At 35.7% G+C, this 27,832-nt stretch overlaps 2 protein-coding genes across 3 annotated transcripts in view; one reads left to right on the top strand and one right to left on the bottom strand.

The window, feature by feature from the left end:
- Positions 1-19,524, bottom strand: part of ADPRH (ADP-ribosylarginine hydrolase) — a 53,805-nt gene extending 34,281 nt beyond the window's left edge. Inside the window, exon 1 of the mRNA XM_032219168.1 lies at positions 19,477-19,524. The gene's annotated coding sequence lies outside the window, so the exon portion shown is untranslated. The remainder of the gene's footprint in view (positions 1-19,476) is intronic.
- Positions 1,729-26,834, top strand: LOC116509882 (ICOS ligand-like). Of its 2 annotated transcripts, XM_032219170.1 has the most exons (6): positions 1,729-2,027; positions 17,268-17,606; positions 18,989-19,276; positions 21,245-21,373; positions 25,339-25,438; positions 26,532-26,834. In XM_032219170.1, exons 1-6 carry the CDS (start codon positions 1,937-1,939, stop codon positions 26,542-26,544), a joined length of 960 nt encoding a protein of 319 aa, XP_032075061.1. In that variant the 5' UTR covers positions 1,729-1,936; the 3' UTR covers positions 26,545-26,834. The 2 variants fall into 2 exon arrangements, with proteins under 2 accessions (XP_032075061.1, XP_032075062.1); XM_032219171.1 differs by having other exon boundaries at positions 25,339-26,834.
- The last annotated feature ends 998 nt before the right edge of the window (positions 26,835-27,832 follow it).

The raw sequence follows: 27,832 nt of genomic DNA on the forward strand, positions 1-27,832 counted from the left end.
ATTGCTTGGGAATAAGAACCATTTGTTATAGATTATATAGTTGGAAGACGAAAAACAACCAATTTAATAAACAGCCATAAGTATGTGTAGATTCATGCAAACAACACCTAATTATGAACCACTTGAAGACTTCCAGAATCAGTTGGGAGTGACCCTGAAATTAATTGAATGAATGAATGAATGAATGAATGAATGAATTTATTGAACCTTAGCACAAACATACAATGGCAAAATACTCTGCACTGTCACTATGATGTTGACTTTCACTTGTCTAGCACCTATGAGTGAAACAGGCTTCAATTGTTTACTGTACCCTGATACCATCTAAGGACAGCCTCAAGCTTGGTCAAATTTTTTACACTTTGTAATGGATTATCCTGAAAGAACATTAGTTCAACAGTACTGAAAATAGAGATATTTCAGAAAGAGAAATGAGTAAATTCTGAGTCAAGTATATTTCCTCTAATTCAAGGATAGGTGGGATAACACTTCATTTTAGCAATGTGGAAAAACCTTCTTTGTTTAAAAATAAGGAAGATAGGATGTTGCAGCGACTATTAGCAGTTTACCCATATTCCTATGCTAACAAAGGTTCTTATTGCTGAAATGACTGCTGATATCTAGGTCACCAGTTACCCTCTACTCACCTGGTGACTGCCTGATTTGCAGAGATCAGATCAGAGAGAGGCTTGCAACTCATTTTGTAGAGTCAGCCATAACTGCTTTTTGTTCCCAAATATTTTAATCAATCCATTGTATTAATTAATTTCCACTGGAAAGAACAAATATTTAGCTTTCTTTTATTTCCTTATACATCCTTTTATTGCACATTTGGTAACACATGATCTGCCACTTCAATCTTAATCTTATTTCTTTCATATTTCTATGTGAGATTTTCATTTTAGAACCTTTACCATCCCAATATTGCTGATGTTTTTCTTCTTAACTCTTAATAACGTCTCCTAGCAGATATGGAAATTAAAATGGTTCTTACCTGTTTCTTTATGGGTATTTATAGAGTCTTAAATTCAAATTATATACAGCACTACATTAACACAATTTAATTATACCTCAGTTCCTATTTAAATCTGAATTTCTATATTCTATTCTAGTTTTTCCATTGCCTCTAAATTCATTTACCTGGTTTTCTCCTCAGTACTGTATATTTGCTCAATTTTTTTTATATTGCAGGTATCATTCTATTAATTTTCAGTGTGTTTTCAGACCAAGCTCCAAAGTATTTTTTTATGACAGATTCTGTGTCTGTGTGTGTGTGAGAGAGAGAGAGAGAGACAGAGACAGACACACACACACACACACAGAGAGAGAAAGAGAGAGAGACAAAGAGAGGGAGGAAGAGAGAGAGGTACTTAATAATTGTATATTTTTGAAGTCCATATTTAAGATTAAGATTTAATGAATTTGTATGCTGTCCAATCCCGAAGGACTCTGGGCGGCTTACATAAAAAACAATTTAAAATACTAAGAAATTTAAAATACAAGACAAAGCAAGTTAAAAGAACACAACATGCACTCAGTTCTTAATCTTAATCTTAATCTTAAATCCATATTTCACCAATGTTTTTTATTAATTACCATTAACTAAACTCATATAGTACACTGCATTCCTACAGAGATGAAAAAATAATAATTATGGAGGGTGCTAAATTATTAGGCTGCAACAATTGGTATATTTGTCTATAATCTTTCCCAAATTAGCTTTGTGCATTCTGGTGCTCCTTGAATGTATTAAATAATTGTATCTTCAAAAATTGTCAACACCATTACCAAATTTGAGATTTATAGGAAATGCAGGTATCCCAAACTAATCACATTACAAAAGGCTGAATTAAAGCATGTTTATCTTGTGGGACTTCTATTTTGCTTTTTGTAATTTCTTGCTCTTTTGTTGCTTCTGTTCAGGTAAACTGAAGAAATGATGCATATGCAGAAGACCAATCCAAACTTGTTCAGCTTAAAGGGTTTTTTCTGGCTTTGTCTCTTTGAACTTCTGCATAGTAATTCAAGTAAGTCATTGTACATCAGTAAACATAGAAGAGCATCTCTTGATCTACCTTGCCTGTTACCAATTAGAAATGCAATATACATTTAAAAATAGCCTCAGCTTTATTTCACAGCAATAATTCATTACCACTTAGCAATGAACATCTAAGAAATAGACACAGGAATCACTTCCAGAATCAGAAAGTCCCTATCTGAATTTCACCTTTGCTGTAAACTGCCTAATGAACAGGACTAAGCATAAACTGACAACAGGTACCAGGTAAGGCAATCTATTTCAGCTTCCATTTACAATATAGGGATGGGATTTGGGAACTTGCCCAGTTTCTTAAGCAATATTTCATTTATGTAAGAAACAAATGCCTCAAAAAAAATCATAGTACAAGAGGTTTGAAAAAGAACCACTGTAATTATGATTTGCCTGTTGTTTATTGGTTGGTTTTCTATATTAAATGTAGCTAGGAATATATATTATTATCCAAAATAAAATTATTTGGTTAAAAAAAGATTTTCTCAAATGACCATTGTTCTGTTAGGGGCAAAGAATGAGGACATGCTTTAAGATCCAGTTAAACTGATTTATTGCTCATATCTATTCACAGGAATCTAGTCAGCACTAAACTGTACTGGATAAGACTAAATGGGATTCAAGAGGGGCTGGACGTGGTCTGCATATGGGAACATAATAATTGCATTCCTCTCTTGACTCTGACCCAGACTGTGCTTCTCCTTCTCCTATCCTTTCCTCTATAATGATTTTTTTTAACCTAAAGAAAAAAGATGGAAGAAGCAATGAGAACATGCAGAAGTTCTGCAGAAGAAGGTTACAACTGATAGATAATGTCTGGACGCATCATCTCCAATAATTCCATCATTGAGATTCTTATTGTTATGTTGTAAGCTTCCCAGAGTCATTGAATATGAGATGGGCAGCAGATAAATAGAATGAATGAATGAATGAATGAATGAATGAATGAATGAATGAATGAAGGCGAGTTTAAATGTACAGGGTGTAAGAATTTCCTCCAGTAACTTCTTATTCATATTAAAGATTAAAAAGATTAATGGTTTGTAACTACTGTACTTTGTAGTTGCAATCTATATTTTCAATAATAATAATATTTCTAAAATACCAATTGTCAGGGATGCCCTAATTAAATCATGAGTCTCAAGCCAAGCTTCAAAAGAAATCCAATTATTTATTAGGAGCAACATGTCGGCATGTCCCCAGGTGAAGCCAACTCTGACCCCACATAATTTATGCCCCAACTGTGACCCTGTTTTCCCCCTACCCCCAGGGTGTGTCATAAATCACATTCTCCAATGGAGCACTTTTGCGGCCTGTAGAGATCATGCCTATCCAGCTGCTGCAGGTAACCTGGGAGACAGCCTTGAGAAAGATATGCGTGGAATGTACTTCTGTGTGTGGCTGCTGTGCTGTTTCCTTGGTTTACCATCCCCCCTTTTCTATGGAAACTCGAGAGCAGGCCGGGGATGCTTTGCAAATTGACACCAATTGATTAAATAATGTTCTCATTACCTTTATTTTGTCTAGTTGAGGAAGCAAGAACATTGGACAGATTTGTTTTCAATATGAAAATGATTCTGTAATTTAAACCTGCATAATTCTGAAGGAAACAGTGACTCAAAAGGCCTCTTTCTATTTTAATATTTTATAAATATTACCAATTGTAATTTAATATTGTCACATAATTGTTAGTGTGCAACTCAGATTACATTTATGGACCATGATGGGGAAGTAAAAGGAAAATGAAAAAAGTGAAAAAAGATTAATCAAAGGAATAAAATTGATCAGTATAAAGTAGTAATTATAATCAGTTTTGTTAAATCTATATTATCAGTATTAATTAGTATTATTAAAACTGTTAAAAACAAAATGCATATTACATGCAATATTTTCAGGAAGAAAGCAGAAGAGACATGCCAACTCTTTATTCACCAAGATTGTGTATCCATGGAACAACTTGGGAAAAAAGCCATTTTCCCAGATTCTCCTGTTTGACAGCTTTCCATTAACATATGTAAATGATATATCTTAATATTTACATCTAATATAAACAGCTTACAAACATGATGTACATTGAAGCAACAGAAAGAGGACACTAACTTGCTCAGACATGTTCTCTATGTCTTGCTTTATTAGACAGATCCTCTTTCCATTGCAACTAGTGCTGCTCAGCTTGATCCATGCTTCCAGGATGGAAATGGGCTCTAAGAAGAGAGAGAGTGGGGAGAGAGGGAGGAGGGAAGGAGAGAGAGGGAGTGAGAGAGAGATAGAGAAAGAGAAATGATTGAAAGAATCAGACACCTTCAACCAAAATAGAACGACCTTGGAAAACAGTGGGGGGGGGGGCATGTGTGTAGCAGCCTAAATTGAACAACAGAAACTTGGCAGATCTCAGCAAAGAATAGCAATTAACCTCTCATGAAAATAAAAGCATTGCAGTAACTCTTGTTGTTTCCCTTCCAACATAGGGATTCTCCCATGCCACCTATCTCCTTATGGGCTTCCCCAGTTTCTTACAAATTTCCCCATTTCTGTCATCTCAGACTAAAGTTACCTAGGGACTCTTGAAAATAATGTTTAATATTTCTATAGAACTTTACTTTCTATAGCATTTTTGAAAGTGTTTTGTATTCATTCATTCATTACTTAGTTATTAAAATATTCCAAAACCAACTCACTTGGGAGATAAAAAAATCCATAGTTATCAAAATCAAGTTGTTATATAAGTGGAAAAATTCTCACAGAAAGTCCAGCATGTCAACATATTTAAATTCATTGCTCAGAAACATCAGGGAATTAATTAACAGTACTCTGAAACGTCTCATCTAAGACATGTGGAGTTGTTTTGAATTTTGGTTGGATTGATCAATAAGAAAAACTCTTTGGAAATTCTACAATCCAGTCAGAACGTTACATAAAGGCCTAAGTGGGTGGTAGCAGAGGAACTAATCCAGCAAAATGTTTTGTAAAAGTTAGATGATCACCAATGAAAAGTGAAAGAACTTACAAATGAAATGGTTCAAAAAGAACAGAAACTCTGGCAAAACAAATAAACTTAACCCAAGGGCAAGCAAAAAAAGAGGGAAAAACCAGATAGCTTATATATATATATATGTAAAACAAATACTTGATTTGGTAGATCAAAAACAAGAAACCCACCAGCTAACCAGGCAAACTGTTTGATGACATACATATTTATTATTTTATTTAAAATATTTGTTAATCTGTATCTAACCATTTATTTTTTTAAAAAAAAATCAAGTAATCTATGCAGCAATTGCAATAATGTTCAACAACTGAAAGTACATTAAAATGTCACATAAATTATATAGAATAAAATAAAACTAAGCAGTAATAAACACAATAGAAGGTTAAAGAACCTCAATGTCATCCTTACTAAAAAGCCTAGTGGGAATATTTGCATAACACCCAAAACACAGAACAGATTATATCCATCGTACCTTCCTAGGGACAGTATCCTGAAGTTAGAGAGTACCACTCCAAATGCTAACATTTAAATAGCACTCATTATACACCTCTGAAAGAGGGTTGAAATGTGGGAAAAAGCATTGCTTTAGATGTCACAATTCTAAGCCTTGAAAGCTTATCTAGGTTAAATGCAACATCTTGAATCAGTTCCAGAATAAACTGGGTGCCAGTGAACATTATAAAAACAAGTTCGGTGTAGTGGTTACTAGGGACTCTGAGACCAGTCCTGTTTTAGACACAAAGCCAGTCACTCTCTCTCAGCCCTAGGAAACAAACAATGGCAAACTACTTCCAAAATCTTGCCAAGAAAACTGCAGGGTCTTGTTCAGGCAATTACCAGGAGTCAAGACAGACTTGGAAGCAAAGACACCCCAACATTATGAAGAACTAGTATGATGTGCTTTAATACTATTTTCCTAGCATTTATTCATGATTTATTACATTGGTATGAAACCTCATAGCATAAAGTACCTATCTTAAAATAATACATTTTAAGACAATAAAATAAAATTAATTTAGGTGTACTATAAAATATCCCAAGGTGCCCTATACTTTGTTTTAAAAATAAAATCCAATTTCAAAATACAAGTAAAATATGAAATTTCAGCCAGCAGAGTGCTGCAGGAGGCTGGGGAGACGAAATACAGGTCACACAGAGAGGTCGGTTCCTACCGGTTCGGATCGATTCGGGTGAGTAGGTAGTAACTCAGCCGCCCACACATCCAAACTGGTTCTATCGGCAGCACATTTTGTTTTTTGTTTCTGTGCATGTGCAGAAGCAATTTTTTTACTACTGCACATGTGCACATAGTGCGTGAAGTGCGTGAAAAGTGCGTGAACACCCAAAGTGTGTTCCCGAGTGAACCAGCAGTAAAAGAATCCGGAACCCATTCCTGATCATGCAGGAACCATGCAGGGCCTCCGCTTGGCCCGTTTTTGGCTGGCAGAGTGGATTGGACTAGATTACAGTTATGTGTCTTCAACTAAATGCATGATATGGATAAGAAACAAGCAACATCCTATTTTAATACTACAGTTTAATGCCAGATTTTACATACTGTGGGTCCATTTAATCTACAATCAACAATCCCTAATTGACAACCATTTCTATTTACTATCCTGGAAATTTACCTTTGCTGTTAGATCTTGTATTATCATGTTATTTATGTTATTGTATTTTTATTATTAGTTGAATAATAAAAATACAGTAGTATAAATAGCTCTTCTGCCTGGAAAAGCAATTTACCATTAAACAATGGGGTATAAATTGAGAAATAAAAAGTATGAAGAATAAGTAATACATGTTTGCCAGTGTTATCTCTCCAACCTTGGCAACTTTAAGATTTATGGACTTCAACTCCCAGAATTCTGGGAGTTGAAGTCCACAAGTCTTAAAGTTGCCAAGGTTGGAGACCCCTGTGTTAGAAGAAATAGGAAAATGGTTATAGTAAAAAACTGTGGAAAGAAAGAAGGGAAAAATGCATCTCAACCTTATGTCAAATGGTCACCATGCCCATGCCCATAATGGCCATGTCCACCATGACAACACTCATGCCGGACACACATGCATGCGTGCATGCACGCGCACACACAGTGGGCCTCCAAGGTCACACACAACCCTGATGAGGCCCTCAATGAAATCGAGTTTGACTCCCTGCTATACATTAATTGAAAGTTTTCACAATAGAAGAAATTGAACTGTGAGATCTAATTAAAGAGGGAATTTTTCTAATCATAACTTTAGGTAGGAATAATCTGTGATGCAGTAAAATTTGCAGTAATGCCATGAAGATTGCAAAAAAATGCCAAAAGCGTTTTTCTAAATAAGAATCAGAGTGAAAAAATATAAAGTGATGTATATATTATTAGACTCAAACTTTAGTGTCATATGCTACTTTAATCAATACCACTATTAGGACAAATCATGCTTTCCCTAATTCAGATGCAGTTGGAAAACAAAGTTTCATTAAAACTCAGAGCTTTTAGGCTTCTCCTCTCACAATTGTACGATAGCCTTATGTTTGCTAAAGACAAACTGCAGTCCATTCCCATAATACTAAACAGTAACTTAATATTATATCTGACCCAGGTTTATCTTTCTTCTGCTTCATATTCAGTCATTGGAAAATTAATGACTTCTTGTAGTTGGTATTTGGACAAGAAGAAAATGCTGCTCATTTGCGATGGTTAGCATTTCCACAGAAGAATCAGTTCCACAATTTAGCATCACTTCTTGATCAAAGCTTGCTCATAAAAAGATATGACCTTTCCTGGGAAAAAAATCTGGCCCTTGTTTCATATATTTAGACCATATCTTGCTTAGGTTGATGGATACAAATAGTTTTAAATAAATAAATAAAATTTTCCTAACATGAACGTGATTTAGTGTTTTTTTCAAGGACAGGAACACAAGATGCTGTCTCTACTCCATATCACTATCAAGGCAATCTGCTTCAACTCTCTCTGCCATATATCAAAAACCAACTTACACTAATGATCCAGTTGCTGATATCTGATTTCTACTGTGCTTTTTTCCCTTCTTGCGGGGTTCATTTCCAGCTACCTTACATACCATAAGGTATGGGAATCAATCAGTAGGAAAGCCACTAGACAATGGTAACATAGTCTGTGTAGGGGCTGTGAAAGGACAGAGGTGCTTTAATACTGCTTTTGTGGCATTTGATAAGGCTGGTTCATTTTTCAGAGAATGAAACTCTTCCTCAAATTGATTCCCAGTTGACTCAAAATCCAAAGTGCTGATGATTATTTAAGTTGCTACAGTTTGATCCCAAGTACATAAGATTTCTGCAACTAGTTTCTTGAGATTTGCTTGAAGGCCATTCTCTGTACTCCATCTCTCTAAAATGCAGTTGCTGAGTTTATAGGAAGTTCTTTTGTTTTTTCACACTGTGAAGGTTATTATTTAAGCTGGATTAATTACAGTAGAATGAAGCTTTGTTCTCCATGTAATGTCTGATAGACTCCGCAGACCGTTGTATTTAATTATAGAAAATATGATTATACTTACTTTGTTTATTTTTAGGAATTTAAATAATGTGATTCAATTTTATTTTTTGGTTATTGCAAAAAGTCCTTACATACTATAATGGTGTTATTATTTAAGAGGTTTTGCTACCAAAAGACATATATTGGGTGCTGGCCATGATAGTGGAATAAGGTTCACACATAATGTATATTCTATATCACTTGTGATGCTATGGGAAAGGGCTTTTGTTTTCAGGCCTCTCTTTTGAGTTAATTTTTAAAATGTTTAATAATTATGAAAAATAAAATACTGTACTGGATGAAGCTGATAGAGCTTAGAACAATCTTACTTATTTTTTCAGATATCCAGCTCTACTAGACTGCAAATTTCACTTCTTGTACTAGTTGGCAATAATAGTATTCACAGTGAACACATCTGGAGGATGCAAAGCTAGAGAGGGAGTATCTCAAAGAATTCAGTTTTTTAGAAGATCTTCTAGACCACGGGTGTCAAACTTGTGTTGTCACAGCAACGTCACATGATGTATCAGGTCTTTTTTCCCCTTCGCTAAACCGGGCCAATGTGTGATGCATCCAGCCCATGGGTCGGGAGTTTGACAGCCCTGTTCTAGACTAAGAAAGCTAATTCCCAAAAAGTTTAGTTTATGGTGTGTGTGTGTGTGTGTGTGTGTGTGTGTGTGTGTGTGTTGGAGAGAGAGAGGGGGGGGTCTTATTTTCTTTTGACCCCCAAAATAAGCACTTGGCCTTACTTTTGAAGGAGGTCTTATTATTTTTGAGGTGCAGGAGATGATGAGCATGGTCACCTCATGGCTGCTGCTCTGTTGCAATTTTTTTGGGAGGGCTTATTTAAGTCCATGTGCTCAGAATCCTGATTGGGCTTATTATCCAGGGAGGTCTTATTTTGGGGAAAACAGGGTGGCTACATACATAGGAAATTCACATATTAATTAAGAGAGTAATCTTAATCAACTTTAAACAGTTGACAAGCACTTGTTGGAATGCGGAAGCCTCCCTTTACCTGCAACTTCATTTTATTTAGTTATCTATTAATATCTTGCTTTTATTCTCTTTATGAATGAGTAAAATATACGTACAGGAAATATACTTAATGCTCCTTCCTCCTTCAATTCCCCACCCCCACCCCAGTGATGTATTAACCTTTAAGCAGACTAAGCACGTGCTTAGGGCACTAGGCCCAAAGGAGGCACCAAAAAGTTGAGAAAGAAAAAAAAAACCAATAAAAGACTTCTACAGTATGTACAAAGGAGGGGGGCACCAAGATGCTTAGGGCATCAGTGAGCCTTAATCTGCCACTGATTCCACACCCCACCCCTATCAGAATCCTGAGTGAGAGGGAGATTGGCTCAAAGTCTAGACTAGAACTCACAGCCTTCTGGTTTCTAGCCTGGTGCCTTAACCCAAATTTGCTTTCTTTTTTTCTTTTAGCAATTTCCCCCCCTCCCCATCTCCTATTATGGGTGAAAATGCACTTAGGACAGCTACTGAACTTTAAAGTTGAGACTGTGGAAGCAGGACCAGTGATTCAGGATGTTTATTCTTGCCAAGCCTACTTCCAAATCATTTTTGAGGTTTCTAGATTGAGAATTGCCAGACTCCTTCCATCCGCCAGAGAGGATACTGAAGAAGCCAGGGGAGATAGGATTACCTCTATGTTTAAAACCTTTAAAATAATATACCGTATTTTTCAGAGTATAAGAGACACCTTTTTCCCTCAAAAAAGAGGCTGAAAATCTGGGTGCATTTATACACTGAATACAGCTTTTTTTTTCTCCCGAAACTCCGCCACTTCACTAAAATGGCTGTGCATAATTTTTAGAAGGCTTTTAGAGCGCTCCTGGGGGCTGGGGAGGGCAGGAATGAGCAGAAAATGGCCTGTTTTGTCCCCCCCCCAGCCCCCAGCAGCACTCTATAAGCTTCCTAAAGGCTATCCATGCTCTTTTTTGGGCAAAAATGGTCCCTTTTTTGCAAACAATGAGCCCTTTTTTGGTCATCCCCCCCCGCCGAGCACTCTACAAGCCTCGTAAGGGCTATTCATGCCCTTTTTTGAAAAAAGGGCCCGTTTTCACGAAAAACAGGCCATTTTGGGAGATTTGCAGAATGCAAAAACTTTTTTTAAACTTTTCATCTTCAAAACCTTGCTGCATCTTATACTCCGTTGCGTCTTATACTCAAAAAAATACGGTACTTTGTTAGATTCAACCTTCCTTTACTTAAAGAGAAAGCGGGAAAAAGCTACTATAAGTGATCTGCTATATTTCTCACCTTCTACAAAACTATATGCTGCGTTGAAATTGTTTGCTTCCTTCCCACTTAATAAATAGAAGCCATAGGAGACATTATTACATTTAAGTCAGCAACATTTTTCTGGAGAGAACATCAAGCTCTTTATCTTTTCCTACTAATGTAATTTGGGATGGCACTGTAGAATTTTTCTTTGCCTCTGGAATATAGCTATCATCAGCACAGGAAAACAAGCAAATCTTAATTCTTGGGGGAAACTACAGTACTATATATGATCATCATGCAAAACAACATTCATCTTGAGTCTCATTTACTTTTGTAGACAAACTGCTTAATTCTACATATGCTGGAAACAAGTAGCCAATTTGATCACTTTAACATATGAAGGTAAAGTCTTCCCCTATCCAATTGTTTCCAACTTTAGAAGGCAGTACTGTACTCATCTCCGTTTCTTAGCTGAGGGAGTCAGAATTCTCCAAACACTCTTCTATGATTATGTGGACAGCATGACTATTCACCAAGGTTCAAGGAACGCTTTTATCCTCCCACCGAAGTGTTACCTATTTATCTAGCAAAAGTGATTAGCACTTAGACTTTACAGTCTATGTGGTTTTCAGAGTCAGCATATTGCCCCCAACAATCTGGGTCCTCATTTTACCCACATCGGAAGGATGGAAGGCTGAGTCAACCCTGAGCCTGGTGAGATTTGAACTGCTAAATTGCAGGCAGCTGACAGTACTGCACTCCGTGCCACCGTGACTCATAAAATACCCATCTACTCACATTTGCATGGTTTGGAATTGCTAGACGGGCAGGAGCTGAGGCAAGAACGGGAGGTCACCCCACTATGCCATACTTACCGTATTTTTCAGACTATAAGACATACCGTTTTGTCTCCCAAAAGGGGGCGAAAATGTCTGTGCATCTTATAGACTGAATATTGCTGAAGCCCCACCCATCCACTGGCCATTTTTTGGCCTCTGCATGTGCCGTTTTGTCCCTTTTTTCGGCCTTTTTCAGGCCTTTTTTCAGCCCGTTTTTGAGGCTTTTCGGGGGCAATTTTTTTGGAAATTTTATGATCGTTCACAGAACCTCTGTGTTCTGGTTCCTCTTTTCATGCACCATTCCTCCTCTGCTCACTCTTTTCCCACAGTGTCTCACACCAATGTGCTAATCAAGATTAATAGGGTTGAGAGCTGTGTTGTTATCTAGCAGAGTAGAAGAATTATTATGAATATTGTGTGTGGTGTTAGTAATATTTTTCAGTAGTCATGTTTTCTGCTGAAGAAATTCAGATATAATAGGGCTAAGAATTATTCATATTTCACCCTGTCTAAACTTTGGATATTTGTTAATATACCTCAAAATTGTTTGTGTGTGTTTGTGTTTGTTTTTGTGTGTGGGTGTGTTGTGTTTAAATGAATATAATTTTCACTTTTTTGCATAATCTTATTTTGAGCTGTTCATTGTTTACCTAAAAGAAATACACTGCAAACATGTCCACTTTTTTGAAGTATTGTGATGAGGTGAAATGTAGGATTTTAAATATGTTACATGCTTTTTAAAAATAATATCATTTACTATTATCAGTAGCAGTGGAAAGCTTGATCACGGGTGCTTTTCTGTCTAAGTGAAATAGAAATCAGCAAGAATGAACAAAATGCTACTTACAGTTGCCAGTTCTCCTCTAGAACCAGGCTATATGAAAAATAGGGATTTGGGGTGTTTACAACAATGTAATCCTAATTAGTTCTGTAGATATTTTAGTATTAAATTATAACCCTGCCATAGAAGTTTTGGAGATGGGGCATTGGTAGTCAATCCTAGACATTAATTGGATGCATGGTTATGCTAATATAAAAAGCAAACTTGAAGTGAGTTTTTAAAATATATATAAAAGGTAAAGATTCCCCGGCACATATATGCTAGTCGTTCCCAACTCTAAGGTGCTGTGCTCATCTTCAGTTCAAAACCGAAGAGCCAGCACTGTCCAAAGACATCTCTGTGGTCATGTGGCCAACATGACTAAACGCTGAAGGCGCACAAAATGCTGTTACCTTCCCACCAAGTGGTCCCTATTTTTCTACTTGCATTTTTACATGCTTTTGAATTGTTGGTTGGCAAAAGCTGGGATAAGTAATGGGAGCTCACTCCATTACGCAGCACTAGGGATTCAAACTGCCGACCTTTCTGATCGGCAAGCTCAGCGTCTTAGCCACTGAGCCATCCACGTCCTTTTTTTAAATATATAGCTTTTATTTAAAATGCACCTTTCATGTCTAAGCTTGCTTTCACTAGAAATGTCAATGCTGGAGTCATTGTTACGCCAAACTACTTTCTAGTGTAGGCTGCACTTCTTCTTTCTTTTATGGTATGCTTTTAAATATCAGTTCACTTTTTCAGGGAATCCCCTATTGAAAATTAAAGCTGACTATTGACATGTCGTGCACACACCCTTGGGATGACAGCAGAGACGTACAGCAGCCAAACACACTTTCATTTCCTTTCTTTTGATGGCAATATAACATGCAGTCACATACACACCAACCTCTTAAATGCTGTTTATTTGCAGTAAATAAGTAAGAGATGATATATTGAACACATAATGATTATAATGATGGATATAGATCAAGGACACTCAGGTTCAAATCCTTAGTCACCATACATCACATTGTTTCTTGTATAATTTGATCCAAATTATATCAATAGAAAGACCAATTTTGTTCCTTTTCATTGAAAGGTTGCTAAAGTACACAGCCAATTTTATTCAGGTTATAATTATTAGGGCCAACAGTTCACTTCTATTCCTAAATCTTTGGGTTAAAGTCATTCGATTTTCCCATTGCTTTTATACAAACATGTTAGCCTTCTATGTTTAGCAAGAAGTAGTTGTACTTGTTCCATAACTGTGGGCAACATCATTCTCCCTGTCCACATTTATATTAATTAACCAGAATAGAGCTGGGAGAGCCTTTGGAGGTCTTTTAGTCCAACCCCCTGTTGAAGCAGAAGATTCTATTTCAGACAAGTGGCTGTTCAGTCTCTCCTTAAAAGCCTCTACTTGATTGTTTTCACTGTTAGGAAGTTTCTCCTTAATTCCAGGGTGCTTCTCTCATTGATTAGTTTCCATCCATTGTTTTTGCCTTGCCTTCTGGTGCTTTGGAAAACTTATTCTGTGCTTTAAGCATATGCAAGTTACACTTTCATGGTCTACAAAGATAGGAGTGATATTAGCAAAAAATAAAAATAAAATTCCAATATCGCTATGTAAGCTTATGTATGTTTTGCCGAAATGGTTTTTGTTCTCTTTTTCTGAAAGTGGAGAGACAAGGCTGTCGGACAAAACTATAACCACCTACACATTTGGTTAAGCTTCTTGGATGAGAAGCGAAATGTCTTCTTCTTTAAAGAAAAAAAAACATATCCAGTTGTCTTTTGAACAAGCACTTTGAGAAAACTGTAGTTTGGGTTTTGGAATGCAAACCAAAGTCCATGTAAGTCAAAATAACCTTTAGAAACCTTTAGAAGCCTTTCAGAAACTGATAATCAGACTGCTGATTTCCCATATTGGGGGGTTACCATTCACAGTTGACCACACCGCCCCCATAGAATTCTACAGAAAATAAAATTAACACTCATAGTTATATTGAGAGAAGTGGTCTTTTGTGAAATACTTAAAAAGGACAGATGAATTATAGAAAGGACATTGGATGGGTTTAAACCTTCTCAGATGTCCTTATTCTGTAGCAAAATGATCTAGGAACTTGGAACAAGTTGTAAGCTGCACAACATAATTTGAATGCAAACCAAAGTATAAATCAAAAGAAGCTTTAGTGGCTTCTCTGTTAGTGTTAAATCTTACATGGAAAAAGAGAAGATGTAGGAAAAAGCAAGGGAATAGGATCCTTTTTTTTACTTGAATTCTAGTATCACCTGACAGTGTAAGTTGCTCTTTGACAGATGGGGAAAAAGCAAGAGGCAGAAGTAAGCAATGTAGAAAAACAAAACATTGTTTTATTTTTTATTTCTCCTCTAAATGTATGTAACTGCTGAGAGTGGTGCTACTCTATTATTGTAGCAACACATTCAGAGATTTCTTTATCAACTCACAAAATATGTTTAATATGGTACCGATAGAAGAGAATATTTGTAGTTCAGAATTGAACTGTGGAGTCTGGTGCTCTCTGAACTTTTTTTTTCTTGCAGATGTTTCATGATCAAACTAGGTAACATCATCAATGCTAGACAGGGAGTGTGATTTGTTTTCATTTTATATCTTAGCAGCTTTCCTTGACACTGGTGGGAGTAGTCTTGGTGGTTCATTGATTAACTTATTGGTTTGAGTTGGTGTGGTTCCTTGATTTGGGCATTCTTTACTTCATGATTGTTGGTCCAGTGTTAATTCTGGTGTTGACTGCTGGTGACTGCTGGTGGTGTGATGTTTTGGTCTTTTGTTTCCCTTTTGGCTTTTTTGATTGTATCTTTTGAATAGTACATAGAGGTTATTTATCTTTACATGCCTTTTAATGGCTGATTTGTCTGAGTGCCAGGCTTCCAGGAATTCTCTAGCATTTGGACTTGGCTTGGTCTAGGATGCTCACAGTTTCACAGTTGAAACTATGGTTGTCTCTGTCCATGTGAAACTAAAGAGTTTTCATCATGTCTCCTGACTGTTAGTTGGTGTTCATGGATGCAGTTTGTTAATTTTCTGCTGTTTGTCTTATATAGTGGCACTGTAAGTTGTAGATCAGTGGCCATAGCCCACTACTGGACCACGGCCTGTTTGAAACCAGGCTGCACAAGTGAAGCTCCACTCACGTGAATAATGGGACATTGTACTTGTGCATGAAGCTCCGCTTGCATGAATGCAGGATTCTTGAGTGGAGGGCGTTTGTTCCTGTGTGGAAAGTTCTACTCATATGAGTAGAGGGCCCTCACACATGAAGCTCCATTTGCGCGTGAGCATAAGCGCCCTTCACTCAAGCACCCTCCACTCGTGCATGAAGATCAATTCACATGAGTAGAGAGTGCTCACACCGATGGAGCTGTGCACTCATGTGTGTGCTTGCCACTCACATGCCCCCCCCCAACTGGGGCAGCTGCCAAGGTGGAAAGGTTAGGAACTGCTATTGTAGATGACTTCTGTTTTTTCTTCTGGGGCTGCTGGGTCTTTTATTTTACTTAGGATGTTTTCGTGGGATTTAGTTGATTGGTGTGTCATGGTGATGCCATGTGGCTCTTGGTGGTTTTTGAGATATTTTTGTTGTACAACAGTGTTATCCTTTCCACAACTGTTGTTTATATATATTAGGTTGAGAGGCCAGGCACTTTTTGATAAAGCTAAGCAAATATACATTTTGTTAAAAGCTGTGTAGATGACCTGTCTCCATTTTCTGGTGTTGATGGTTGCTGCAGTGTGTTTGTTTTCATCTAAATAGTGTTCTTATTGAGCTTCTCTTATGGGAAATTGGATGTTGTTACCTAGTTTGGTAATGAAAACTGTTCAAGAAAACAACCAAGCTTAGAGAGCACCAAGGATCTCATATACATTTAATCTGACTCCCATCAGATCATGCATGCATATACATACTGTACATGTGCTCGATCTTTCCATTTAACCAAATGAGTACTTTGTCTGCCTACTAATATCCATCATAGATTTTTGCCATAACAGATTATCATTGAGCAGATGGAGATATCATTTTTGCATACCATCAAGAGATGACTAGCTCACATTATTAATGGACCCATACAGATTGCCTTAGCTAAGAAAAGCAGCTAAATTGTAAGCTCTGCAAATATGGAATTATTATTTTTACAGTAAATAATCATTGTTTGCAACCTTCTGACATGCATGATGACTACCTTTATTGGAGACATTATGTAGTTACTGAAAGCTTTCCTTCAGAGCACATTGTATTATGGGGTACAAGGTCCAAGGCACTGCTGCTCTTTAGATCGTCTTACCCCCTGAGGTAAGATTGACTCCCGCTCATCTGACCTTCCATAACAGCCTGAAGACCTGGCTCTTCCAGATGGCTTGGGGTCCCAACGGAGGAAGTGGTTAATGAATTAAGAGGTAATTTCACCACTCTCCCTGTGCATCCTGCTCTCTCCCTCCCCAGCTTTTAACCATTATTTTATCTTTGTAATTCCATTTTTATCATTTTAGAATAATTTATCTTCTATGGTTTTCTAATGTCTTATTGCACATAGTTTACTTGCCAAGACGGTTGGCAAATAAATCTAATAAGTAAATAAATATAGGCAGTCATTACAGAGTGGGCTTACAGTTTTATTCACTTGATTCTACTACATGATGATCTCTCAATATATTTGTTAATTCATTCATTCCTATTTTCTCCCACATTATTTCAAAGGATATTTGTAATGAAAAACTTGAAGAATAGATGTAGGTCATAGTTTTGATTGTGCATTTGTGTATATTTTTCTTCCTTAGGTACTCCCAGTCAAAAATTAAGTGTTGTAGTCCAAGAAGGAGATGAAGCCAGACTTCCTTGCAGTCACAAAACCCCTGGAGGCTCATCTCTAGGATATTACTTCATCTACTGGCAAATGCCTATGCCTGGTGGTCTGTCAGACCGGGTTGTGATTTCATACAAGAACGGTGAAGAAGTTGAATCAGAAAAGGACAGCTCTTACATGAACAGATCAAAGATAGATAAGAATTTTACACTTTCAATCGCCTCGGTGACAGTAAATGATAGTGGAGAATATAAATGTGTTGCCTTATGGCCAAATAACGTACAAACATTATTTGTCCATTTATCTGTAATAGGTAAGTGTAATCTACTGACATTTTAAAAATATCTCTCTCTCTCTTGCTCTAATTTTATTAAAGAGTTTTTAAAAGGAAGATAAAAACTAATACAAACTAATATAAGAAAACTAGGAAAGAAATAAAAAGAATTAAAGAGAAAGTTAAATACTAGAGAGAGAAAGTGTAAGAATAATAAAAAATTTAAAAGGACAAAGAAACTTTCTGTCTTCTTTACAGCAGTTATTAGTAGTCTGAGGTTACAACATAGCTATCTTCTTTCTATCATCTATCCTATTTAATTATCAAAAGCACAAATCATAAAATAATTTATGCAAAGAAATCCATTCAGGGTTTCCAGTTATCAATAATTTTTTTCTGACCCAAGAAATTAATTTAGCAGCTCAGCAAGTTCCATCATTTTCATGCTTATCATTTGTATACAATTTTGTTAAAACTCAGTGAATTCACCTAAATTATTTGTAATAAATAATAAAATAAATTTCTTTTAATTTCTTTTATTCTACCACTATTTCTTCTTTTTGTAGGAATATTTATTTAGTCTCCCTCTAAAAGAAGTAGATTTACTTTTATAAACTAGTTATAAAACTAGAATAGTAAAAGTAAAATTAGATTATGAATTGTGTTTCTTCTTAAAAAGAATATATTGTACTTCTTTCAGGAAAGTAGGTGTACTTTCTTGAATATCCATTTTTCTGTCTCCAATCAACCAACCCTAAACTGAAGCTTTTGATAATTTGCCATGAGTGATTTTAATATTTTTCTCAGAAGTTCTATACAGTTGTGTGGATGAAAAGGGATAATGCTTATTGGAAAGGGAAATGAAGTCTGGAGGGTTTATCGATACTTACTTTAATCTGTCCCACATAAAAAATGTTAAGGACAGCATCAGTCAATGATTTTGTTACTGTTACAGAATAGGGTGCAACAATTGGGATACCAAATGTTACTCTGGAATATCTTTTGGTATACCTCTGGTATACCTGACTTAAAGATTGTTGGATAGCACAAAGCTAGCTGGATAATTGAAACATCACTATAAAATCACAATGTTAGCACCATCCTTAGCAGTACACACATACATTCTCAGTACATATTTTATATTAATCGCCAAGTACCTAATTAAATAAATAAGTTTTCATTGCTGTTCAGTAAAGATTAATAATGAAGATGCTGTCCTATTTTGGGAAAACATTTGCACAGAAGAGAAACTTGGCAGCGTTGCCTGAAATGTTTAAGAGAATTTTCTTAAATTCAGGATAATCAAGGAAATTTAGGGGGAAAGCCTTCATGTCTGCTTGAACAAATTCCAATAATATCAAACAATTTTTCCATATGAGTCATATTCTCTAATATCTCGTTGTCTTTTTTCTGTCTTCCAGTTCCATTTAGTACACCTATTATCCTGAGCAATTTGTCCAGCAATTTGTCCAGTGAACGTTGTGACTCAACAAATTTGACACTGATATGTTTGTCTCATGGAGGTTCTTCAGAGCCAAAGATGTATGGATCTATCAATGAAAAGCCAGTGAATTGGACTGTCACAAGCAACAAAATATTTGGTTGTTTTAATATTACTGGCACCTTGCAGTTAAGCACGAGAGAAAATATATTGATCCAGTGCTCAGTTCATTATTTAGATTTCCAAGTGTCAACCAACTATAGCTTGAGTAAGTTCCCTCCATTTTATGTAAAGGTAAACTTATTTGATTGTATAACATAATAATTGAGTGATATTTGAATTAATAATAATTAAAGAAAAAATCTTATTTTTGTATGAAAATTGCTACTGTGGTTAGAAAAAGAAATGGATGGGATCCAGAGTTATTCATGTTTAGTCACACAAATTAATAGAAAGTAAATGACTCACCATCAACCCACCACTGCATACAATATATAGGGCATATTTGCTCTAATTTCAACTGGTTCTATCAGTGAAAAAGAAGAGAGGGAGGGACAATCTTTCACTATTCTAGAGTTCTGTTTCATCAGTCACAGGGGTAGGCGGAGAGAGCTCACCAATCAAGCTTTTTTGGGGGAAAGGTAAAGGCTGCAGCCCAGCCGAAATGCTATGAAAGATAGTGAGCAGTGATTGCAAGGAGGGCTCAAGCCATAGTGGGCAGATAAAGGAAGATATAGCAGGAGGAAAAGATGGCCCCGCTGTGTTAGCATTATTTAGAAAAAAACATTAAGAGAAATGTTTTCATTGTAAGGGGAGGAAAATAGAGGATAATGTTATGTATTCATGTAGCTGAGAAACATTTAGCAGCCTATAGTTCCACGGGGACTGATGCAATGTCCATCTATAGCTAATGCTAGTTTACACCATTTACTTATATATTCCATAAACTTCTAGGCCTTTATACAGTTGTTTTCACTATATTGCTATGCTACTTCATGTTATTTTTTGTTTTTAAGCTTTTTTATTTTTGATTATACAAACACAACCTTTCAGATTTCACCCACCCCCGCTTTTTCTTCTTCTTCGTCTTCATCCATTATTTTTTCTTCAAGGCTTCTTATTTGAATTCATATAGCACTTTGACTTCATGAGGATTATATCATGATGCTACATTTGCACCTCTGCAACCCTCAAGACAACCAACAAGACAGACACAGACTTCAACGGCTAGTTAGGATTTCAGAAAATATAATTGCAAGCAGCCTGCCTTCCATTGTGGACCTGTATACTGCACGAGCTGTGAAAATATCTACAGACCCCTCACATTCTGGACATAAACTGTTTCCACTTCTTCCTTCAAGACAACACTATAGGGCATTGCACATCAAAACAACCGCACATAATGACAGTCCCCCCCCCCCATGCTATCACTCTGTTAAACAACTAATTCCCACAACACTGTCTACGTCCTAGGAAGTTAAACCACCTAGTAAGGCTGTGCTTATTATCCTCTCATCTATCATATTACCGAAAATAAATCTTTCTCTGAAAATAAGACAGGACCTTATTTTCTTTTGATCCCTGAAATAAGCGCTTGGCCTTATTTTCAGGGAGGTCTTATTATTTTTGAGGTGCAGGAGGCGGTGAGCATGGTCATCTCATGGCTGCTGCTGTGTTGCAATATTTTTGAGGAGGGCTTAGCTTTGGGGGAGGGCTTATTTAAGCGCATGCACTCAAAAGCCCGATTGGGCTTACTATCTGGTCCCAATGGGAGTGGGCGGCATACAAATTCTATTAAACTGAAACTGGAAACTGGGGAGGTCTAATTTTCAGGGAAACAGGGTATTTCTTTAGATTTTTATGACTATAATTTTGTTGTTATATCTCCTGATATATGTTGATTGCTGCTATTTAGTATCGTAGTATGATTTATGTTGATTGCTTAGTATCCTATGACTGTCACTGAAAGTTGTATCAATGATTTATGTCTATTATATTTTATGATTATGATGAACACTTCTTGCTTTATGATGATTTTATTTTATCATTATCACTTGCTGCTTGTATGTATACTGACAGCTTATGCACTGGAGACAAATTCCTTGCGTGTGTTCAATCACACTGGGTCAATAAAAGAATTCTATTCTATTCTACTCTAATTGAGTGTATCATAGAACTAATGATTTCTTCACTATGATCCTGGATTTCTCAATATTACATTCAACTTTTATTTCAGATATGACAAATAACTGTTCTGAACCAACATTGCCACCATTGATTTTACCTTTTTGGGTCCTTATTTCTTCAATAGTGATCCTGGTTTTCTTTCTAGCCGGAGTAATGCTAGGAATACTCCAATGCTATGGTAAGTACTGATACCTCTGTCACTAGCTGAAGCATTGTTATCCTCTCAGCTATCATATTACCTATTTCCTTATATTCCTATGACTATAATTTTGTTGTTATAGCTCATGATTTATGTTGATTGCTCCTATTTAGTATCCTAGTATGATTTATGTTGAACATGAAATGATAATCATAGGGTGTCAATATATTCTGACAATATGCAATCCTGTATAAGTGTCCCTTTCCCATTTTTTTGAAAGCTCATCAGCTTTCAGCAACCTTACCCAGGAATATTATGAGTTCCCAAGTGGGAATAATGAAAACTTATCATATATCACAAGAGATTTTAATAATCTGATGACATTTGGTGTTTTTGCAAGATTTGGGCCTTTTCTTTTTAATGAATGTAACTGTCATTTGATGAACATCAGAGCCTCTAATGCCAAAGGTATCATATTTCTAATTCTTGTGATATGGAAATAAAATGTGAAATACACTGACAACTAAGTTCTAATTATCGGAAAGTATGAATAGTTGTACTCATCTTTACCTGAATGTATTGATTACATTGCCATTTTAAATCTCCATCTCAGCTTTATTTCAGATGTCTTCAATCAAAGTTGAAGAATAGAAGTTAGAGTCAGGCTATTTCACACATTCCTACTTTAACACACATAGAATAGTAAGATTTGTTTATATCATATCCTCAAAGAAATAGAGCATTTTATGAATCCTAGCTCGTCAGTTTTGCTGTTTAATTAGTCTTTGCCATTAATCTTCACTCATATTTAGCAACATTAATCTATCTCAGAAATTAACCCTTAACAGGTTTCAGATATTTTGTCCAGTTTATATGGATAAATTATATAAATATATCCAAATTATACTTCTAATTTCAAACTTTTAGACCATTCCATATAGTTATTGGCCAGTTTTCAGTAGGATATTGTCTAGAAAGCAGGTTTCACATTGGAAACGGAACAGGAGGATTAATCCTTTTTGGGGGGATAAGAGCATTATACTAGTCGTAGAGATATAGTTGATGCCAGCATTTTATGCAGCGCTTAGTTCTTGAATTTCTATCATTATAATATGATCTGTTTTTGCCAGGTTATAGAGTGAATTAATTCAGCTATAGATTATTCACAGAGGTTTTGTGAAAATAAGGTTACAATGATCTTGAAAAAAAGTTTATTTATTTTTAAATACTGTCTCTCATCACAGGATATTTAAAGCTCAGAAACAAATATTATTATAATAGTTTTTTCTCTGTTGCCCTTTATATCTGATGGAGCATGAATTGCAGTTCATCAAAGTTCAGGACATAATAATTATGTACATGTTTGTTTATGGTGTCACAAGCCTCTGTTATATTTGCAGAAAATGACTGAGATGTTTCTGGAAATCTCTCCTTCTAGGAACCTCTCTTCCTATGTATCAAAAAGTAGACAAGTGTTTAAAAATCCCCTCAACTATTAATCTGCAATTTTGAAAATAAAAAGTGGTCTTTAAGAGTAAAATACTTTTGTTTTTCATTGTGCTGTGGATTTTGCATAATGTTGGTTTGGAATTTCTATTGGGGTAGTGGTTAAAGAGGGAAATTCTCCTGGAGGTCTGCTTTAGCCTATATAATGTAGGCAGGTATTCTTTGCGTTTCCTAGTGTTATGCAAAGGCATTTTGTAAAATATGGAAGCAGATGCACTGTTTTCTTGTTTTCATCACTTTAATGTGTATAAATTGATTGTCAAATATAAATAATACATGTATCTTAGAAAAAACATGTTAACAAAAGTCCACATATAAAAGCAAATTATTATGATTACTTATGAAGACTTACTGTAGATGGTTTGGATCCATATAGATGAGAATCTTCTATGAATTCTGCATTTTTAAGATAAATTGACAATGCACTGCCAGTGCTGTCTTTTTTCACTAAAATTTACAACACTATCCTTTCATTGAGAATTCAGAAATAATTCCATGGATGAATAAAAATAAAAATTCAAATAAAAACTTCAGAATTATTCCGTTGCAGCATTCCACCACTTTAAAAACTACCTGGAGAGTCCCATACTGCTCACCAGATGAAAACTTTTATTGACAAAAGTTTAATCCTGAACATATATTGAAATTATTTTTGCTTTATCTAGAAGATAACCTGTCTAAACCTTTCTATTAAAGACTAACAAATTACTTTGCCATGTAAGGAGAGGAGTGGGCACAAAGCTGGTCAAAGTCCACCACATATGCTTTGCAAACTAGAGACAGGTTCTTCTTACAATGTGTACAATACCCCAGCAAGCCACTAACCTAGTTGGCTCTTCTTAGTAGGCTCTGACAGTAGACAATTACTGTAAGATCAAAAGTCAATTGGCTTTGGAGTTAATGAACATCTACCCGTTTTTTTAAAGATTTGTGTGGTTACTTTGGAGCCTTGGTACTAGTACTAATAGTACTAATAAGGTTATAAATTTCACTAGCCAAGTTCCTATTATTGGGCAGGGAGCAATTGATATCTTGACTGTTGAATGGCATAAATTATTGGGACATATGTTTTGGACTGCCAGGCTTTGGCAATGAATTTTATAATGCATTTCCCTTTTTGGCCACTTTGTTCTCTTTTCTTCAGGGGACTAGGTATACAAGCATGGACTGCTGACTTGAGTATTCTCAGGATTCAGCTGACGTGATGGAGTCGTCTAACTCTAAGCACAATTGAGTTTATTTAAAGCTGAATTTAACCCTCTTATCTGGATTAATTGCCTTCTTTTTGCCGCCCAATTTGTCTCACTGACCCAGATAAATTGCTATGCTAGCAGATTTTTTAAAAATAAAAAAAATGAAGAGTAGCTTAGATGTGGTTAATTAATCAAGATAACATGGGTTAAGTATATGCAATAAAAATGACTTCTTCCACTCAGTTTACATTGAATGAACAATCTTTTTATTCATTTTTAAATAGCCCTATATAAATATATCCTGAAAAACTACTCAAGAAAATGTGCTCTGTGATAAACTAGCAGACAGCCATGCTTTGGTGCCAGTTTGTCACAGACCAGCACCAATGTGTGGACTCTATAGTGAATAGTGGGAGGATTAAAAAATAACCTGAGCAAAATATTTTCCTTTACTTTTGTACTTAATTTTATTGATAAGGACCTGGAAATAGAAGGTAGGTTAGATTCTCTTAGGAGATAGTGTTAAGAACAGGAAGGCAGAAAAGAGGATGGCATAAAATCTTACAACCATCTGAATGAAACATTAGGATCAGAGAGGATTCTTGGCAGACAGCTAAAAGTGTTACCATAGGTAAAATGGATTAAATAGCTCTGGGAGCTGTTGAAGAGGACCATATATTATTGGCTTTCATCCAGAGTAGAATTGACCAGTAAATCTAAAACAAAACGATCAATTTCCACTAATTAAATTTTATGGGATTCTGGGTGAGGCCAAAAGAAAACATGGGGTTTTTAAGGGCACATTTTGGAGAAGGAAATATGTTGAAGAGGATGGAAAATCCAGTTAGATAACCCAAAAATTATTTGGAATTGGAGGGAACAGAGTATGACAAGATCAAAGCTTTGCCCTTCAGATACTCTCCCATCATCTCTGTAGCTTGAGACTGCTTGTAATTATTAATGAAACTCTTTCCTTAAACCTAGAGTGGTAAAATAGTAATAGTTCAAGGAGTAAGGTATGTAAGAGTGCAATGTATTAAACTCATATCATATTGTGTCTAGAATTGTTTTCTTAAAGTGCTTTGATAACACACACACAAAAATACATCTAGACTGTGACAGCCTCTCATTTTGAAAAAGGAAAATTGTTTACTAAAGAATGTAAGATAACATTGAATGTAGAACTATTTGTCTGCTCAGATTAAGACTTAGCTTTTTACTCAAATGGAAGATTTATTTCTTTTGTGTTTTATGAAATAATAACAAAAAAAAACCAGTGATTTAATTTTGTTGTTGTTGCACTAGTTCACAAGCATCCAAGGTCCACCACACATAAGTCACTGGCAACAGATGAAATGGGACTCGAGGAACAATCTAGTGGGCAGAAATCTTCAATGTTGGGGAGGTAAGCTTGGTGCTCTGCACTATCCTCTTAAACAAATGAAAATAGAACTGAGTTGGAAATAGCCCATTTCAATTTCGCCTTGCACCTATAAGCTCTTCACAGAAGATGCCCCCAGTTTCCATAAACTCATTTGAAAGAAAGGAGCCCAACATCACTCTTGCTAACTATTGTCAAACTGTTTTTACAAGTTTATTTTACTATTCAAATCGCACATCATACAAGCCAATACAGTTAATAGTTGATGTGTAGGAGTAGGTGTTAACTCAAGCTCAAGGTTATTTCAGGTACTGAATACACTGAATCAAAACCTTTCTGAATAATTTTATGAAATTTGGATAGGTGAAAGGAATATTTGAATCCTGCTTACATTTTATCCATAGTTTGGACATCAGGTTCCTGAATGTGCTCCTGACCACAGTAGTGTAAATCTTAGAACCTTAGAATTTTGCTCTTTTCAACTCTCCAGTTATAATTTTATTTATTTTATTTATTCATTTATATCCTTCCTTCCTTTCCTCCTCCTCCCTCCTCCTCTCTACACCCCCCCCCCACACACACAGTATAACTTTTATCCATGTAAGATAGGAAAAGTTTTGTTAAGAATTATTTTTTAACACAAAAACACATATAGGTGAAAGGGTTAGACATATCTGTTACTGGCTTTATCAACATTTCCATTTCCAAGAACGGTAGCAATATTTTAAAATTAACTTTAAAAGAAAAACAATCTGAATTCCACAACATGCCTAAATAATGTTTCATTTCCAATAAAAACGGAGTCAAGTAAAAACAAATAGAGAAGTGAGTTTTGACCCCACTTATAAATCTTTGTTTCCTTCCTCCGAGTTTTTGTTAGTGAGTATTTAAAAGAGGAGAGATATTTATTAAAGTTTTACACAGTATTATACCCCTTGCATTATTGCAGACTTTGAAGGTTAATGGGAACATTCCATACCTATGAAATTATTAGTCACATTAAATGTGAAATCACGTAACATCTTGTGTTATTATATTAGTTATTCAAGGTTTTTTCCACTGAATTTGCAACAAACTCATTTCTTCATGTATTTTACATTCTTTTTTGTATTCTCAGATCTCCACCCTGATTTTGAGTTGCAGCTCCCACTTATTTTGGTAAGAGATTCTGATATTGAGGTGGGATGAAGAATTCTCCTAACAGAATTTAATGGCGACTATAAACCACAAACATATTTGAAGATTTCCCTTTACATACATGAAGAAGATGGATATCTTTGTGTGGATTTGGACGCTAATCAGGACTGCATCTGAGAAAGTCTTAAATGACAAGTTGTAGACAAAATTATATGGTAGTTGTAGTCCTGTTCGAAGAAGTCAGTTTTCAAGTTTGAAAACAAGATTGGAAAACCGGGGGGGGGGGGGGCAGTGCAAATCACATTCAAACTGCTGGGAAGAAAAAGGAGGTGTTCCTTGCGCTGGGGTTTTGCCTGTCATTAATGTTTGGGTATTGGGGTTTTTTTTAACTAAAAATAACCTGATTTTGTGACTCCTTTTTACTTCTTTGTATGAATTTTTTTTTTTTTTTTTTGTCTTATTTAAAGATGGTATGGAAGCTTGGTGTTAATAACAATTGGAGAAGCATATAAGCCCAACAAAAAAATTATTAAAATGCTGTGTTTGTACTCATATATCACTAGAGTACAGCGCAACTTGGAAAACTTTTTTTTAAATCCTATGCTGTAAAATAATGCCCTGAAAAAAATCTACAATTAGTCCAAAAGTCATTAATATTTGTGAACTGATCCTTGCAAGATAGGATTTTAGAGTAATAAAGAGATGTTCTCATGGGTCCTAGTAATTCCATGCATTTAATAGCAGAAATATGAAGGTTATTATATATTGTTCTGAAAACTGGTAATTCCTAGGAATTATAGTATGCCTACTACGTAGGTAAACATAGCTTTTCATTTTGGAAACTTCCCTTAAATGAAACTTGGAACATGAATAACCCTGCTTATTTATAATGGAGAGCTGAACAACGTAAGGAATTGTGTAACTTAACTTGGTGCTATAAAATAATCTAGAATTAATAAACATGCAATATTTTTATAGAAGGCAGGGTTTATACTTTTGATCAATTAATAATGAAAATGACCTGCCGAGGTGGCGCAGTGGTTAAATGCAACACTGCAGGCTACTTCAGCTGACTGCAGTTCTACAGTTCGGCTGTTCAAATCTCACCGGCTCAGGGTTGACTCAGCCTTCCATCCTTCCGAGGTGGATAAAATGAGGACCCGGATTGTTGTTGGGGGCAATATGCTGACTCTGTAAACCGCTTAGAGAGGGCTGAAAGCTCTATGAAGCGGTATATAAGTCTAACTGATATTGCTATTGCTAAAACAATGAATTTTATTT

This window comes from Thamnophis elegans, chromosome 6, assembly GCF_009769535.1.
Source record: "Thamnophis elegans isolate rThaEle1 chromosome 6, rThaEle1.pri, whole genome shotgun sequence".
Taxonomy (NCBI): Eukaryota; Metazoa; Chordata; class Lepidosauria; order Squamata; family Colubridae; genus Thamnophis; species Thamnophis elegans.